Raw genomic sequence first — 17,807 nt, forward strand, 5'->3', positions numbered from 1 at the left:
GGACTTGTAACTTGGACTTGTACATTTTTCCACAATTTTGGTTCTCAAGTCCTTAGACAGTTCTCTTCTCCTCTTTCTGTTCTCCATGCTTAGTGTGCAAAGGGATGTAATGCAAAGATTGAGTAAACTTTTTTTTTTAATCTGGTTTCAGGTGTGATTTCTATATTGCTCACATCTGTTACTTGCCACAGGTAGGTTTAAATGAGCATGACATGCTTAAAACAAAGTTATTTAACCACAGTTTTAAAAAGGTGCAAATAATGTGTGTGTGTGTGTGTGTCTGAAAATAAAGGAATATAAAATAATAAACTATAAATTCATCATGTTAAGACAACGCCATCATTAGCTTCATCCTAAAAATAAGCAAATAAGAAACCCTGTACAGGGAATGGGTGGTGGTCCGAAACATGACGCGGGTAAAAACAAAAACACTGAGCGGATTTTGGAACGAAGGATTGGGCAGTCGGCGTGCATGCAGTAGGCTACATGCATCATCGAAAGCTCCAACCACACCTTTGCTTCCAAGAGCCCAAATCGCGGACTGGAAGGAAGACGAAAGGAAGACATTCTGACTTACTTTTACCAATTTTCTCATTTTTCTACGAGCATTCTGCTATCTTAGAATTGTAACTGCATTGTTTCAGATCACCATCAGAAAGGCAGCACTTAAAATGTTATTTTCTTATCAGCATTGCCGTTTTTCCTTCTAACGCCGTTAGTACAGTTTAATGCCCGCGCAAATACAACGCGACATATGTTGTAAGGTGCAGATTAAAAACAACTGCGTCGTGTATAAATTAAAAAAATCTACAGGGGCGTTCAGTCAAGTAATTTTATGTGAGTAGGACAGTGGACCGTTCGTAATATCTAAGGATTCGGTGCATATACATTGTGTTTTTGATATAATTCACCGCTCAATTTGTCACATCTTTTATTTTTACGATGAATTACCTGCGCCGTCGACTATCGGATAGCAATTTTATGTCCAACTTGCCAAATGGCTATATGACTGACCTCCAGCGGCCCGAACCTCCGCAACAAAGCCCAGGGCCGGCGTTGTCGCCCGGAGCGCAGGAGAGGCGGCCACCTCCCAGCCAGTCAAGTGGAGCCGGCTTTTTCTCCTCCATCTCCAATGCTGTGAAACAGACCACTGCTGCTGCCGCAGCCACATTTAATGAAGCTACAGAGAGAGCAAGCGCAACACATGCAAAAATTCTGTTAGTCATTGACGATCAGCAGACAGATTGGTAAGACAACAACGGGGAATCTCTTAATTTCTTAACATTATGTAGAAATACATGTTTGAGAAAGCTTAAGTGCTTATGGATTTACTGTTGATTGCAAAAGAATAATAATAATAATATTTAAAATACAAATTTGCTGCATAACCTTGCAGCTAACAACATAACATAAAACCCGCTCTTGTTTTTTAACATTGGTATGCAGGTCAACCAGCGCCAGGCCAGCATGTACCCAGCATAAACCAGCTTAGACCCGATTGGAACTTGATCTATGGTGTTTTTTTTAGCAGACCTAAAGTAATTTATCATATAGCCAGCATGAAAATCCAAGAAATGCAATAATAGCTTAACAGCTCAATGCAACCCGAAAGCCTATACAATTCTATCTGTCTATCTATCTATCTATGAATTGGTTGACCACTATATGTTGTTCATTGCGGACATCTTGCATTCACATGTTGGTACTATTATCATTAATACAGTGCTTTCTCTTCACATTGTAGTGTTCTTTTCCTTCTCTTTGTGGAATGCTCTGGTGATCTAGTATATCTAATATGTTTAGGTATTTTAGATACATATATGTATGTGTGTATGTTAGAGAATACATTCTACCAAGGATGTACACAGGATGAGCAATCAGTAAAAAAAAGAAACATTTTTTTTTCAATCTGTTTCTGTTTACTATCACAGATGGTTGGGTTAGCTGCATATTCAAAATTACCACTCCAACCTACATGCTGCAGCATTCTGATGACTGTACAGGACAGTAGAATGCCATTGCTGCATTACTTCAGGTGGAAGGGAACATAATACATTTTCAGATTTGTGTGTAATTATTTAGAAATATTACAATCACTAAATTTACTATGTCAGTATGCAGTGGTATGCAAATATTTAGGCACCACTGGTAAATACTTTTAAATACTGTTACTTAGGCTTTTAGGCTGCTAGTTTTGCTTGTTTACAGTCATCGTTAGGAAAAAGCAGGGGATGCAAATTAAAAAGCTTTATGAATAATCTAACTCCTTAAACATTGTCCCAACAGTCAGCAGCCTCCCCTTCCTTAATTGATGACCAGTAAGACTAAATGGTGATTTTGTGGGTATAGTTTTTGAGATACAACACTAAAAGATTTTGTACATAGTTTCTCTCTCTCATTCTGTAATATAACATTTTATTGGACACTTGTCTCCTTTACCTCATAGCTAATGTAAATCTTAATGTTTCTGTGATTATTGTGTGCAACATCATTAACAAGTTAACAGCCCATGCCAGTGTAGATAACCTCCTTGAATTTAGACAGCAGAAAAAAAATTGACAGAACATTGTACCAAAGGATTGTTTGAATGGTAGCTAAAGAACAGTAAACTTCCAAACTAATTCAAGCTGATCTGCAGACCCAAGGTACAACAGTGTCAGTTGGCACTATCTGTCACCATCTAAATGAAATAGAATGCTATGATAGAAGAAAACCATTGAAATTGTATAAGACAAAGCGCAAGAGAGTTCCAAAGTGGCTAGCAGTGAGTAAAGATCTAAAGTGAGTAAAGATCTCCTATCAAACTCCTGTGGAGAGATCTTAAAACAGCAGTTGGGAGAATCCTTTAAATCTGAGAGATTTGTTACACAAACCTAAAATGAATTATGTAATTTAAAAGACATATTGATGTTGATGTAAGAAATTTTATTTGTGTGCAAAATTCATCTTTTTAGTGTATCTGGGTGTCTCGAAGACTACACCACTGAACTACTGTTATTAATATTGTCACTTTAAGCCATAAAATAGGACAAAAGGTTTTAAACTCATTATTCTTCATTCTTAAAAGTCAAATAGAACACATGCTGGAAGATTTTATATAAAATTTTTGCAAAATCATGAGGCAGAATATAAGAAAATATTCCTTTGTAGTGATCCTAGAGTAACATTTTGCATAATATTTTATGTATGATCTTTATCATCCTTTTTAAAGAACATTTACCTCTCTGTTTTCTCCATTAGGGCCAGGGTTTTTAAAGGCAAGAAGGTGTATGGTGAGTTTGACATCAAAGTTGAACAGGTGAGGAATATTTTAAATTAAATTATTAAATATTACACACTACAATCAAGTGTTTAACCATTAGGGATTTGTCCAGTTTATCATTTCACCGTGCCAAAATAATTTAAAGTGTATGATTTTCACAATGTCTTTGCTTTTATTCTCTGCACTGCTGCTTTCTCTTTTCTTAGTACTGTTTGTAGTGCTTACATTAAACAATCAATCAGGAATACTGTAAAGGCACCATGGCTATCTCAGAACTAGTACTGAGTTTAATAACAATAATGTGTGTTTTGCTATTTGTTTACTATCACTACAACATATTCATGTGCTTAATCATTGGTATTGATTTTCGTCAAGGCTGACTTCTCTGAGATTAGTCTGGTGGCTCATGCAACTGGCAGCTATAGTGTGGACATTGATGCTATCCGTGGTGGCAACAAGATCACAAAGTAGGTTGCATCAGTTTGTTGCATTCTGCTAAGTATACCAAAGAATATCTGAAACAACAACTGACGCTCTTTTCTATTTTGCAATGACAGCATTATACTGCAGGTGTGAGAGATTTCATGGAAAACTTTTTCTTAGGAAGATGCTATTATTAATATCTTGCTAATAATAGTATTTTATTTTAAGCGACATTATGCTTGGGGGTCCCTACTTATCCCTGTTACAGTATCTCACAAAATGAATACACCCCTCACATTTCTGCAAATAATTTATATCTTTTCATGGGACAACACCATAGAAATAAAACTTGCATATAAGTGCTGCTTGTATAGCAGTTTAAATTTTGTTTGTTCTGAAAATAACTCAGCGTGTAACCAATAGTCTCACAATTACCATGTTTTTCTGTGGTGGCACTTCATGATGAAGAACTTTCGAAGGATGTGAGAAATAGAATTGTTGCTCTCTACAAAGATGGCCTAGACTATAAAACGATTGCATAAAACCCTGAAACTGGCTACAGTACAGTGGCCAAGGCCATACAGTGATTTACCAGGACAGGTTCCACTTAGAACAAAAGAAGTTGAGTCCATGTGTTTTGCAGAGGTTGGCTTTAAATCCAGAACACAGTATCTAATTCTTTAAAAATAAGAGATGCATAAGTGCTGCCAGCATTGCTGCAGAGGTTGAAGTAGTGGGAGATCAGTCTGTCAGTGCTCAGACCATACATTGCACACTGCATAAACTCTGCATGTCTGCATGTCCGTCATCCCAGAGGAAGCCTCTTCTGAAGCTGACGCCCAAGCAAGCAGTTTGCTGAAGACAAGCAGTCTAAGGATTGGACTAAGCATGGATTACTGGAACCATGTCCTGTGGTGTGATAAACATATTTAGCTCAAATAGTGTCCAGGGCGTTGCCCTGGTAAGGAGTAGCAAGATAAGCAAGGTGTACTCACTTGTGTTGCCGGCTATTTGGACATGAATGGCTTTGTGTAATCTACTATATTATAGTATATATCTATCGTATGCTGTATACTAACTCCTCTAAGTTATATCCAAGTTTAATTTCTATAGTGTTGTCCCATTAAGAGATATAATAAAATATTTGAAATGAGGGGAGGGGTGTAATCACTTTTGTCAGATAATGTATATTATTGTGTAATAGAAAATAAATCTAATAATTAGAAAATAAATAATAATAATAATAATAAATATTTATTACATTTTATCAGAACAAACCCACAGCTTTTAGCAATATGTGAATCCCTTGGTAGCTACCAGCTTATAGCCAAATACGGCTCAGGGTGACAGGCACATGCTCCCCCCACCTATGCCCCCCTGAATTTGCACTAGAGTTAATCTATATTTGCCTGTTCTCCAGATGTTTGAAGCCAGACTTTGTGTTGGTGCGGCAGCATGCTTTTAGCATGGCCAAAAATGGAGATCACAGAAACATAGTGATTGGTCTCCAATATGCTGGAATTCCCAGTGTCAACTCTCTGCACTCTGTGTACAACTTCTGTGACAAGCCATGGGTGGTGAGCCATACTGTGCTATATGACCATAATCTTAATAAATGTTACCAGTTGTCATTTTATTTGATTTCTGATTTACTGAATTTACAGTGGTGCTTGGAAGTGTGCAAACCTTTTAGAACTGTATATATTTCTGCATACATTTGACCTAAAACAAAAATAAAACTTGTTTGTTTATTTTTTGAGGAAAATAATCAGACATAATTACATATCTGTGAGTGGCAAAAGTATGTAAACCTTTAGGATTAGCAGATAATTTAAAGGTTAAATTTGGCAGGTGTTTTCTGTAAATGGGGTGACAATCAGGTGTGAGTAGGCGCCTTGTTTTATTTAAAGAATCTAGCAAATTCTGATATGTGGAAATATATGATGGCACAAACCAAGAAGATACCTGCAGTTTACTGGAGGCTACCCACCAACATAATAATTAAAGCTGTTCTGTATGGAGGAAAAGACCAAAAGTCTTGCAAGCTGATGTGTAAGACTAATCAAAAATGACTGGACACAGTTGCAGTTATTGCAAGTGGGGTCACACTAAATACTGAAAGCAAAGGTTAACATACGTTTGCCACTCACAGATGTATTATTGGATCATTATCCCCAATAAGTAAATGACCAAGCATTTTTTTTTCTCATTTGTTTGATTTGGTTCTACTTTTTTATGGTTATAAATATGCAGAAAAATAGAAAGTTCTAAAGGGTTCACAAACTTTCAAGCACCACTGAATTTAAATGTATTAGATTTATAAAAAATACTGTGATGTACACTTTTGCATTCTATCATTCCAAATGTTTAAAATACCTACTCAAAAATCATTTGAACATGTGGTGTGTGACTGTTAAGCTTCATTTTCATATTAATCATTGTGTGTTATATGGGGGGCTGCATATCTTATGTAGTTTGCACAGATGTCCAGATTGTACAAGCAACTGGGGCCAGAAGAGTTCCCACTGATCAAGCAGGTTTACTACCCTAATTATAGGGAAATGGTAAGTATGACACCATCAATCTTTTTAAAAAAAAAACAACAACAACATTTTAATTAAATGTTAATTTAATCACATTTTCATGTTTACATTTTACATTTACATTACTTAAATTTTTTAAATATCATGATAAAATAGTAAACATTACTTTAAGGATACTTAAATACTTAAAAGGTAACAATTACTTACGAATTACAAAACTATACTTATTCTTATTATCTTTACTTGAAAAATATGATCAGAACTATGTTCTGCTACAATTGACCTAGAAAACATTATCACCTGCCTACTGTCGGTCAGCGCTGTCAGACCTTCAGACAAACCAGATAAACAGCACACACATACCTGGATATTGACATGATGTAAAACAGGGAACCTTCTTCTATTGTTTCAAGGTCCAGTTCGGATGTTTGTTTGCCCTGTCTAAGCCGTTGCTCATCAATTAGCCCACTGGTTCATGATTTGTCCCTCCTTTTATGACTGTCAATATTTTCACAACACTGCTGACAGTGAGGTCCCCAAAAGACATTGTAGAGATGCTCTGGCCCAGTTGTCTGGCTATAACAATTTGGCCCTTATAAAAGTTACACAGGACTTTACACCTGCCTATTTTTATGCATTTAAATACATATGACTATGAGAACTGATTTCTTGTTTGCTGTTTAATATGTCTCATTGTTATGACAAAAATATGATTTGCCTGGATTTGAGTGGTATAATGATAATGATTTGTCAACATATCAGTGTGCCAAAATAATGCGTTTGGCATTGACCTGCCTATTGCCACTTGAAAACATAAAGGAATGAACATATTGAAATATTCAGTTCTTAATTGTGTCTTATTTAGGACACAATGAAGAATTTAGGACAAATGAACATGTGAAATATTTAATAAATAATAAAGTAAAGAAATTAAATCAACCAGTTTTGTGACTGTGGAGTGAATTTACATTATGTTTCCTGCTGACAGATCACCACCCCTGGCTTCCCTGTGGTGGTGAAGATGGGTCATGCTCACTCCGGTATGGGAAAGGTAGGACTGCAATGTCAATTTCCCCTGTAGTAAGAATACACCTGCAGGGTCTAATTCCGTTATTTAAGCTTGAATGGAAAACTTGTTAAAAGGAACTTTATGATTTTTTTTTCTGCACAGGTCAAAGTGGACAATCAGTATGATTTCCAAGATATTGCCAGCGTTGTGGCCTTGACTAAGACATATGCCACATCTGAGCCTTTCATTGACGCCAAGTATGATGTCCGTATCCAGAAAATTGGTGACAATTACAAAGCCTACATGTTAGTAAATATAAACAATAATATTTTGTAACATTATTCTTGTTTGATCACTGACATTTACATATCTAAACCATTGGCAGCATCAATTAAATTTGCAAGAAATTAGTGCATGTGAGCTAGGTGATTAGTGTTTGTAAGCAGCTGATCTGTGCTGTCTGGTTGATCAGGAGGACATCTGTCTCTGGAAATTGGAAAACCAACACAGGCTCAGCTATGCTCGAACAGGTAGCCATGTCTGACAGGTGAGAGTGCCCTGTTGAAAGGTCCATTTCTCACACACATCTCTTTAGAACAGTAGTGTATTTTATAGTTTATTTTATAGTGTATTTTATAGTTTACAGTACATATATGGACTCAGTCTTGGTAAAAGAAAAATATGTACTGTATGTGTTTACTATAGGTATCGTAAGTGGGTAGACTGGTGCTCTGAGGTTTTTGGAGGTTTGGATATGTGTGCTGTTGAGGCATTACATGGCAAAGATGGGCAAGATTACATCATTGAGGTGAGGGGGTATCATTAAAAGTAAAGTGCACAACTGCTAGTTTTTGTTGTACTAGTAGCTTGTAACTAAACAAATGTGTTTTTGTGTGTGTGTATGGGGTCTGTGTCTGTCTGTGTGGCAGGTGGTGGGATGTTCAATGCCTCTGATTGGAGATCAGCAGGAAGAAGATCGTACTCTGATAGCTGATCTGGTTTTGTCCAAAATGAACCAAATGCTTCACACTTCAGCTCCCTCTCCAGTCTGCTCTCAGGTTAACACACATTAAAACACTACTCCAAAGACATTTAAGTTTCTTTTTCTTTTTAACATATTTAAACATGTAAACATTTGATCTTCATTTTAGGGAGGTAAAATACAGTCATATCAGAATATTATGACCACCCCTGGTTTGGAATGAAATCAGTCAATCAATTACATCTGCTCCACTTACCATATAGAAGCATTTTGTAGTTCTGTAATTACAGACTGTAGTCCATCTATTTCTCTGCATACTTTGTTAGCTTCCTTTTACACTGTACTTCATGTTCAATGTCCAAGACCCCATAGAACCACCACAGACTAGGTATTATATGGGTTTTGGGTCATTCTCTGGACTGCAGCAACACTGACACGGTCAATGTGGGTTGCACTGTTCACTCTATTAGACACCCCTACCTAATTGGTCTATCTTGAAGATGTAACTTCAGAGGCAGAAGCTTATCTGTTCCTGCAATTTGTCTTCCTTTAGTCTTTCATCAGTGGTCACAGGATGCTGCCCACTGGGAGCTGCTAGGTGGACATTTTTGGTTGGTATTTTTAGTCCAGCAGTGTTTTAAAAACTCTGATCCACTCGTACCAGCGTAGGACACACTAATGCGCCACCACCATGTCAGTGTAATACAGCATTTGCCCCATCTCTGGACAGTAATCATACTACAAACAAATAACAAGGAACCATGTGGGCAATATACTGTGATAGGTTGTACATCATGTAACAGCCAGATCAGCACACAAATACTCTACTCTTGACCAAAATCTTTAACCATGTCTGAAGAGTAGCAAGCATTTTGCACATTTCATTTTTGTCCAGCTTATGTGTAATTAAAAATAAAAGATGTAATAGGCTCTCAGAGATGTTTCATATATCATTTAATATACCATTTAATATATCATTGTATCATGCACATTGTGTGAAAATCAAGTGTACACACTTATACCTTGCCTTAATGTCCTGACTTCCCTTTTCTCACTTTTCCCTCTTTTGATTATGCCAAATTGTATTGCATTGTCTTCTAATTATTTTGTTCTATTCATTTTATAATGTATTTCATAAAAAAAGGAACAAAATGTTTGCAAAAAAGATTGTACTATTGTAGGATTGTAGTACTTTGACGTGACGTGACGTGGCCTTAAATTATTGTGTTACTTCTGTCCTTCACGGTTATGTTTTTGACTGAACATACTTGCGTTTATTAGATTGCTTGTAATGGCCGTTCATTTGATAATTCGTATTAACGTATTAATTTAATTACCTCAACTTTATTTCCCCATTTAATGATACTTAATAAATCTGTAAAAAGTCCACTTTGTTTGCATATATTATTTTGAGAGAGATCTTATTGCTAACAATGTTGTATGATGGCTAACAGTTAACCTCCCCCTGCCCTGTTAGGCCTCACCACAAAAAGCCGTTTCACCCCAGCCTGTTACTCAGCCCAGAGTTCCACAAGCTCAACAACGCCTTCCTCCACAAGGTAGCATTGACAAGCATTGCACTGATAAGACCAGATAGCTTAGATTTTGTATTGGTAATCTTTCATGAAAATGTTACTTTACTTTACTGATGTTTTCTCAGGTGGGCCTCAGCAAACACCTATTGGCACTTCTGCCCGGCAAGGACCTCTTTCCCAGCAGCGTCCCTCTCCCCAAGGACAGCCCCCTCCCCAGGCCCAGACTGTTACAAGCCCTAATACACAGAATCCTCTAGCTCAGCAAGCCAAACAGCCTAATACTGCTCAGCATCGGCCACTCAGCCAGGTGGCCTCAGGCCAGCAGAGGCCTCCTACGTCCCAGGGATCTCCCCAGCATGGTATTGGTGGGTCTCTGCAAAGCCAGAAAGCCCAACAAGGATCCATTCAACAGAAGCCTCAGCCTGGGGGGCAAGGGCCAAAACCAGCAAGTGGTCAACCGCAGCAAAAGCCTCCACAACCCAGGCAGCCTCAGCCAGTGAGGCAGCCCACTCAGGGAGGCCCTAATCAACAGCAGCTGGAACATGGAGGGTTCAAACTCCCCACTACCCAGCAGCCACGTCCCTTGGCGCAGGGACAAGGGGGACCCAAGGGTGTGCGACCACTTCAGCAGAAACCACAGCCTCCCCAGAAACCCAGTCCTGACCACCCAGCCCTGAGTGGATCCCCACAGCTCAAGTAAGAATTTCTATCTACAGGTCTGCTATACTGTGCAGACAATTTTATGGCAGACATAAAGTATATTATAGTGTATACTGTATTAGGGATGTCATGAGAACTGATACTTCATCCATACCAACATTCTGAAAATGTGACAATACCTAGATGTTTAAAACAAACCATTTTTTCCCCCCGGATGTTTAGGGACAAGTTAGACAACCAAAATCTTGTATGCAAATATTGTCACAGATTTTTAAAAATTCATATATAAAAAAAACAAAAAAAACCCCAACATTTACTCTTTACTACATTTTTGCTCATAACATCAGTAAGCTATTTGCACACTGTTTAAGTATTAATTACCTAAAAGCTATATGCCAATGCTTGACTTGAAACTAGGAACCAGGTCAGTGGCTTTCTTGTTCTAATCAACATGTTTACCTGCTTATTTTAAACGTCCACGCTGATTACCACTCTCATGCTGTGTCATCACAGGTTTTGTAATATTATTTTGTCCTATTTATTATAATTAGGCTATTTGTGTTATTTTTTCATGTGTCAGGCACTGCAATAGAATTGCTATGCTTCCATGAAGGTCCAATTTTTTGGCATAGTGTTGTTTTGATTTAAATAACAGTTATGGCATTTTATTATTTGAAATGAACATAATGCAACCAAACAATTCATGGTGACAATTCATGACTAACAAATATATGGTAATTGTGACATTCCTACACTGTATACAAATATTTATTAGAAAAGTCTGTACACCTAATTTATTATTGCAATTATCTATTCTTGCAATAATCATGTGGCAACAGTGCAATACATACAATAAGGCAGAAGCTTTAGAATTTCACATCAACCATCAGAATGGGGACAAAAATGTGTTATCAGTGTGATTTTGAGTGTGGCATGATTGTTGATGCCAGAGGATCTGAATGGTTTGAATATTTCTATAACTGCTGATCTCTTGGGATTTTCATTCACAGGAGTCTCTGAAGTTTACTTAGAATAGTATCACAGACAAAAAAACATCCAGTGAGGGGCAGTCCTTGACAGACCGGTTCGAGCTGACAGGAAGGCTATGGTAATCCAGATAACCACTGTGTATAAGTGTCATGAGGAGAAAAGCATTTTAAGCAGTTACAGCATGTTAAATCTTTAGGTGGATAGGCTTTAACAGCAGAAGGCTTCATCGGGCTGCACTTCAGCTAAGAAAAGAAAGGTGAGGCTGCAGTGGGCATAGGTTCACTGACATTGGACAGTTAAAGACTGGAAAAAACATATAGCATGGTCTGATGAATCTCAATTTCGACTGAGCCACACAAATGGTAGGGTCAGAATTTGGCACCAACAGCATGAATCCATGGAACCAACGTGCTATGTGGCAATGCCAATGGTGTAATAATGTTGGGGAATGTTTTCTTTGCACACCTTGGGATTGTTAATCCCAATCAATCATCACTTGAATGCCACAGACTGCTTTTTTGCTGACCATGTACATGCTTTCATAGCCACAATTTAAACATCATCTAATGGCAACTTCAGAATGGAACTGCATGTTCCAAAGCAAATGTTTCGAACCAATTTATAAACATTAAACATAAACAGTTCAGTGTTCTTCAGTGGCCTTCCCAGTCACCGAATCTGGAACATTTTCGAGGAAGAGATGACCAACCAACCTTTTTGCAGCATAAACAGAGATGTGTGCCTACCAGTAATGAATCTTAAAGCGGAGTGATATACAGAATCTAAAGGCTTAAGTGTAGTTGCAGATGCATGTCTGTACATCACTTCATAATCCAGAATAGAGAACAGTGTTTCAACAATCCTTTTTCTTGTGTGCACTGTGAAAAACATTGTCAGTTTGCCTGTTAGCTTGTAAATGTGGTGCTTAAATGTGTAATTGTCAAAAGTACATTTTACTCTAGTGCATTAAGAGTTTTAGCTTGGATATTAGCTTTAACGTAAATAGCCACATCACCACCCCTTGCTTTCTCTAAAACTTGAACTAACTTAGAACTGAATTCACTCAAACCCTTATATTAAACTGAACAGAACTAACTCTGCACTTTAAACTCTCTAATGAACTGCTTAAAATGCTTACAATCGGCGAGCCTAGTCTAGACAATAGAATCCTGAACACAAGTGTGGTTTTTGTGGAGACTGCTGCACCAGCATAAGTGTCCTGCGTAAATGTCCAGCAGTGGGGACTGATGTGAATGCTGTTGTTGACATGCATTGGTGTTCAGCAGCAGGGGCCAATGTGGTTGCTATGAATTGGTGTCCAGGACCGGTGTGAGTGCGACCTTGAGGGGGCTTGCATTGGAGGAGTGCAAAAGCCTTTTTATGGTACCTCACCTCATCTGGCATGAATACTGTGACCCTCTGCCTGTGACTCCTGATGGCACAGGAGGTGAGAAGGCAGCAGATGATCCATAAACCATCCTCAAGTTCTTCCAGGGTGGAAAACTGTTGCACAGAGGAATGTTTCAAGGATGAGGTTGCATGCAGAGAGCCTGACACCATCCGAGTTTCCTCAAGTGATGCTCTATGGCTCCGTCTGGTAAGAAATGAAGATCCTCACCCCCTTGGTTCCTTGCACAACCAGGGCCAGTGGTCTTTGCACAGCTGGTGTGGCAGTGTGATTCTGCCCTCTAACACCGCTTTTGGGTTAGACAGGCACAGCTTTTACATCTGCATGGAGAGGTAGACGTAGCCATTATAGAGGACAGAAGGATGGAATAGTTTAGCATAGCTAGTCTTGTGCTTGGCTATTTGAGGGTGCCCTCTGTTGCTCGCTCTGACATTTCCCACTCTTCCATGCAGAATTGCTTTAGCTGTGTGATGTTTTTTGTTTGTTTGTTTTTTTTTTTTGCATGCACAGCATGTTTCAGATCACCCCACTGCTTATTAGTGGGATTATGCAGGCTTCTAAGAGTTTAGGAGTCTATTCCAAACTCATTTCTTTCTTTTGAGCCATGTCTTGGTAGATTTACAGTCATGAAACTTCTGTTTCTGCTTCAGTTATTGGACAGATGGTCTCGCATTTTCATCACGTACGGTCTGATACAATAAAGAATTCATAGTGGATTCTATGATGGAGAGCTTGCCAGTCCCTGCTACTGCTCAAAACTCTAAAACTCTATGCTTCAAAGTCGGTATGAGTCCTTGTGCCCAAATGCTGTGTTTGCCTTGCATTAAACATGTCTCTGTTTCTGTGTCGGGTCCATCTGTATAAGGACATTGTTCCGAAGGTTATTGTCTAGATGTTCTTTGGCAAACTGTGGTCTTGTCCTGATGTTTTTATTAGACAGGGTTTTCAAACTGTGGCAAACATCAAACTGTGGCAAGGGCAAAGTTTAAGTCCCGTGTTGACATTTTAGGATTGTCACAGTTACAGTCTGCTCTTCGGCTGAACTTTCTAAGACCTGGCCAAGTTGGCAGTTGTTTTAAATGTTCTCTGCTTTTATAGGTTCTGGTAAATGAAATGGCTGGTTTCTGATTGTTTTCTAATTGTTTTTTGATTGGGAGTGATACAATCAAGAGCAAACCATGACCTCCAAAATCCTCTCAATGTTCTAACTTTAGGCATTTTAAGTAGTGATAAATGTGAGGGTTTTCTAACTTTGTCTTCACAAGAACATTGAATTTCCGTTTACATTTTACTAAATTATTTTATTAAAATATATATACTATGGAGACATAGGTTTTCATGAGGTGTTCAGATTTTTTACATGACTGTATATGTTGGTACTTTGCATGATAAAATGAATGGCCCACATTAAAAAATTATGTTAATTCTAAAAACTGCGTTATATCAGTTCAGATATATACATTATTTACCCTTTATTGTATAGAATGTGAGGTGATGCATTAGAAAATATTAATTTTCCAGTTGACTCTTGATGATGGCACAGTTTAAATGATGACATGTACATGTTTTTACATGTGGATATATCATTCCTTATGAAGGCTGGTGTAAACACTGCGCTTGAGTAGTAAAATGAATAACATCAAATATGGGTATGAATTAATCTTTTTTTTTGTCTCTGCCATACGTCAAAACAACCGCCTCCGTGGGTTTGCTGCGTGACGTTAATAGCCTCTTCCTTTCCTTTACTGCCATTCTTCTTCTTCTTGTAGCAAATCCCAGTCTCTTACCAATACCTTCAACATTCCAGAAACGCAAGCGGTCCCACGCCCAGGTCTTAGTCAGGACGAGGAGAAGGCTGAGACCATCCGCAACCTGCGAAAATCCTTTGCCAGCCTCTTCTCAGTGGAATAGCAAACACACTAGCAAACAGGTTGGGAAACAGGATGATAATTAAGAAGTTATATTGATTCCATTCATATACTTATTAATGCTTGCATTTACACACAAATACTTGAGCACCTGAAGCACAGATACACCATAGATAAAGGACCAATGACATCACTCGCTGTTATGCATGCCCTGTGCACATGCCACTTATACATCTACTGTAAGATATTTACACAACAGTCACTTAGGCACATGGTCACAAAAAAAAGACATATTGCAGTTAGCATCAGTAAGACTAGCTAATGCACTACACCTGTGTCTCTCAAAAACATTCCCAATTCTTCTAACCTCACACACAATCACATGTGGACATATGTACCAGTCCACATTGTTTGTTGTAATGTCTTTTCTGATGCTGTGTCAATGCTTAAAAGTAATCTTCCCTTCCAATTTAGATTGTTGGCAAATGTAAGAGCAGACATTTTAGCAGGTAATGTTGTTGACACTTGTAGTTACAGGCATCATCTCACTGTATTTATTATCACATATAACAAAATATATTGTTCATTTTGAAATATTACATTTACATTCACTTGGTGCAGAGTTTGGGTTCCCTGAACCACAATGATAAAGTATGTTAGAATAAATATTTAATCTGAATGGACAGGCCATATCAAGTGTCTGACAAAGCTTGCCACAGTTAACACTAGTCCCTAGCTATGTCATTGCATGTCAGGAAGAAGTAGTCACATAAGGCTGCCTGTCATGATTGTGCTTTTGATTTTTTCTGTATTGTTCTGCATGAAGTTGTTGAGGTAAAAAAATGTTAATGTTTTTTTTTTTACCAAGCTGTAGCTGCTTCCTTTGTTTCCCCAATTCTGAAATAAATACTTAATAAAAAGCTATCATAGGCCCTAAATGTAGTTAACATTCCTTGCAGGGGTGTAGAAATTTTCTTCTAGCTCATACATCTCAGGGATGCCCTGGAGTGTAACACATTAATAAAGTGTCTATGACCTAGTCTTCCAATCCAATAGTTCAGAAGTCACTGGTTGCCATGAAGGAGAGGCATGCATATAAATATTTGGAGGTACTGTAGAATGTCTGATTGCACACGAACACTGTAACACTGTAGAACGCATGATATGGATAAAAGCTCAGGATGTAAACTCCCGTCTACAATAAATGTCTCAGAGTCACACTGGATACAACATGTGACGGCCATTCTGAGACTAAATTGTGTATGCTTTTTAATGGGACCCACAATGGGACTTCACTCCAAAGAATGCAATAGCCATGGATGCTATTAGTCATGGCCATCCTTGCCAATCATAACCGAGATGTATATAATATGTTGGATAATAGATTAAACATCTGTTAGTATGCCCTGGTTTTTCTTCTATATAGAAGGTAATTTTTCATGTTCCACTAGTTTCCTGGATCCTGTAACTAAATTCTGTGTTTTCCATAGGAGAGAACATTCCAATACTGGTTCATTAATGGCAACGTTAGGTAAGGCTGAAAAAGAGCCCCAGTCTACTCCCTGATCTCTTTCCTGCTTCCTGCACCAGGCTGTAGTGTAACCATTGTGACCCCTTGTGGCAAAGGTGCAATAGTGTACATGCTGTAACGTTAAAACCTAATAGTATTGTACAGAATGTAGCGAAATGTATTTTCCCCATTTTTGTTCACTGTTATTGTTTTAATGTTTTAATATTTTTATTTGGTTCTTCAAAAAGTCTGATTATGACAATTCACTGCATTTATTAGGAATATGTAATTTGAAGAAAGTCCTTGACTCACGCTTTCTTTAGCTTTGTAAAATTTATTTTCTTTGTCATATAGTCCATATTAAAATATAATGTCTGTTTAAAAAACTATATTTGATTAGTTAAAGTGTTTGGGATAGATTTATATTGTATTGGTTGTTGGGATTTATGTGAAATGAATAATCTGTTGATGCCTGCCAGTTGTGCAAAAAAAATACACATATATATATATATATATATATATATATATATATATATATATATAACATTGTACTATGCACAGACGAGCAACTTTGATGTTGTCATTGTAGCTTTGTGTGTCATGACCAAGCTGAAAAAAATGTTCAATAAAGCAATTAAGCATATAAGATTTATGTGATTGTCTCTGTATGTCAAAACCCTCTCCACAAAGCACACTATCACCAGAGAAGATGATTGTATGTGATGTCTGTGATTGCCAACTACAGGCAATCCTTTAAATGATTACTTGTAAAACCAACAAATTGCCAAATTACATGCGTTTCCTTGAAATAGTCTGACTGACAATTTAACTTAAAGACTTAACCTAAAGTTAAAATTCTACAGTTAACCCTAATAGATGTTGATCAGTTTTCAAATGTGCTTGAGTTGAAGGTTGAAATGTTTCTGAGAAACATATTTTGGCATATAACGATATACTTGTAAGAGTTGCTTTCTTCAGTCCTACAGTTGTGGTCGGAAGTTGACATACACTCATCATTGACATTACTAAGCTTCCAGTGGTTTATTATAAGTGTTTGTATGTATATTATTGAGCCTGTATGTATAATTTTGACACTGTTGATTTCAGTATGCTAATGGTAAGGTACTTTTTTTACTAGGCAAGCTCCAATGAGACCAGTAACCATTGTATCTCTGTATCTGAGGCACTAAATCTTTGTATTGTGTTGTATTGTCTGTCTGCACTTGTACTGTGTTGTACTTGTGTTCTGTATGCACTGTGTCTATGTTGCACCATGGTCCTGGAGGAAAGAAGTTTCGTTTTACTGTGTACTCTGTATGTAGTTGAAATGAGAATAAATACCCACTGATTTCTTATTAACAAGCTATAGTCAGAGTCCCTGATGTCTGGAATTCTGAATATGCCTAAATTAAGGTGTGAAAAGTGCTTCAGACGAATAGAAAAAAAAACTAACCACTGTGGACTTCCCGGATGATCTGCCATTGCCTGGCGTTCACACATTCGCACAAACTGTTGCTGCTTTCAGACTTAAGTTGGGATATAAGAGAAGGCATCACCATGTGGAAACACACGTTCGCTCAACCGTTGCCTGTCCTACTGGAACTGTATCCAGGCCCA

The 17,807-nt window shown here is 37.7% G+C and overlaps 1 protein-coding gene across 4 annotated transcripts; it reads left to right on the forward strand.

Annotated features, from left to right (window-relative positions):
- The first annotated feature begins 457 nt into the window (after nucleotides 1-457).
- Nucleotides 458-16,842, forward strand: syn1 (synapsin I). 4 transcript variants are annotated; one of them, XM_072682049.1, is made up of 14 exons: nucleotides 458-1,247; nucleotides 3,241-3,298; nucleotides 3,638-3,729; nucleotides 5,106-5,262; nucleotides 6,160-6,249; nucleotides 7,217-7,279; nucleotides 7,400-7,542; nucleotides 7,710-7,784; nucleotides 7,943-8,045; nucleotides 8,167-8,295; nucleotides 9,697-9,778; nucleotides 9,880-10,450; nucleotides 14,582-14,742; nucleotides 16,171-16,842. In XM_072682049.1, the coding sequence occupies exons 1-13, from the start codon at nucleotides 943-945 to the stop codon at nucleotides 14,721-14,723; spliced, it is 2,010 nt and encodes a 669-aa protein (XP_072538150.1). In that variant the 5' UTR covers nucleotides 458-942; the 3' UTR covers nucleotides 14,724-14,742; nucleotides 16,171-16,842. The 4 variants fall into 4 exon arrangements, with proteins under 4 accessions (XP_072538150.1, XP_072538151.1, XP_072538149.1 ...); XM_072682050.1 differs by having other exon boundaries at nucleotides 458-837; nucleotides 975-1,247; nucleotides 14,582-16,842; XM_072682048.1 differs by having other exon boundaries at nucleotides 14,582-16,842.
- Nucleotides 16,843-17,807: the final 965 nt, after the last annotated feature.

The sequence above is a fragment of the Salminus brasiliensis genome, chromosome 6 (genome assembly GCF_030463535.1).
Source record: "Salminus brasiliensis chromosome 6, fSalBra1.hap2, whole genome shotgun sequence".
NCBI classification, from domain to species: Eukaryota; Metazoa; Chordata; class Actinopteri; order Characiformes; family Bryconidae; genus Salminus; species Salminus brasiliensis.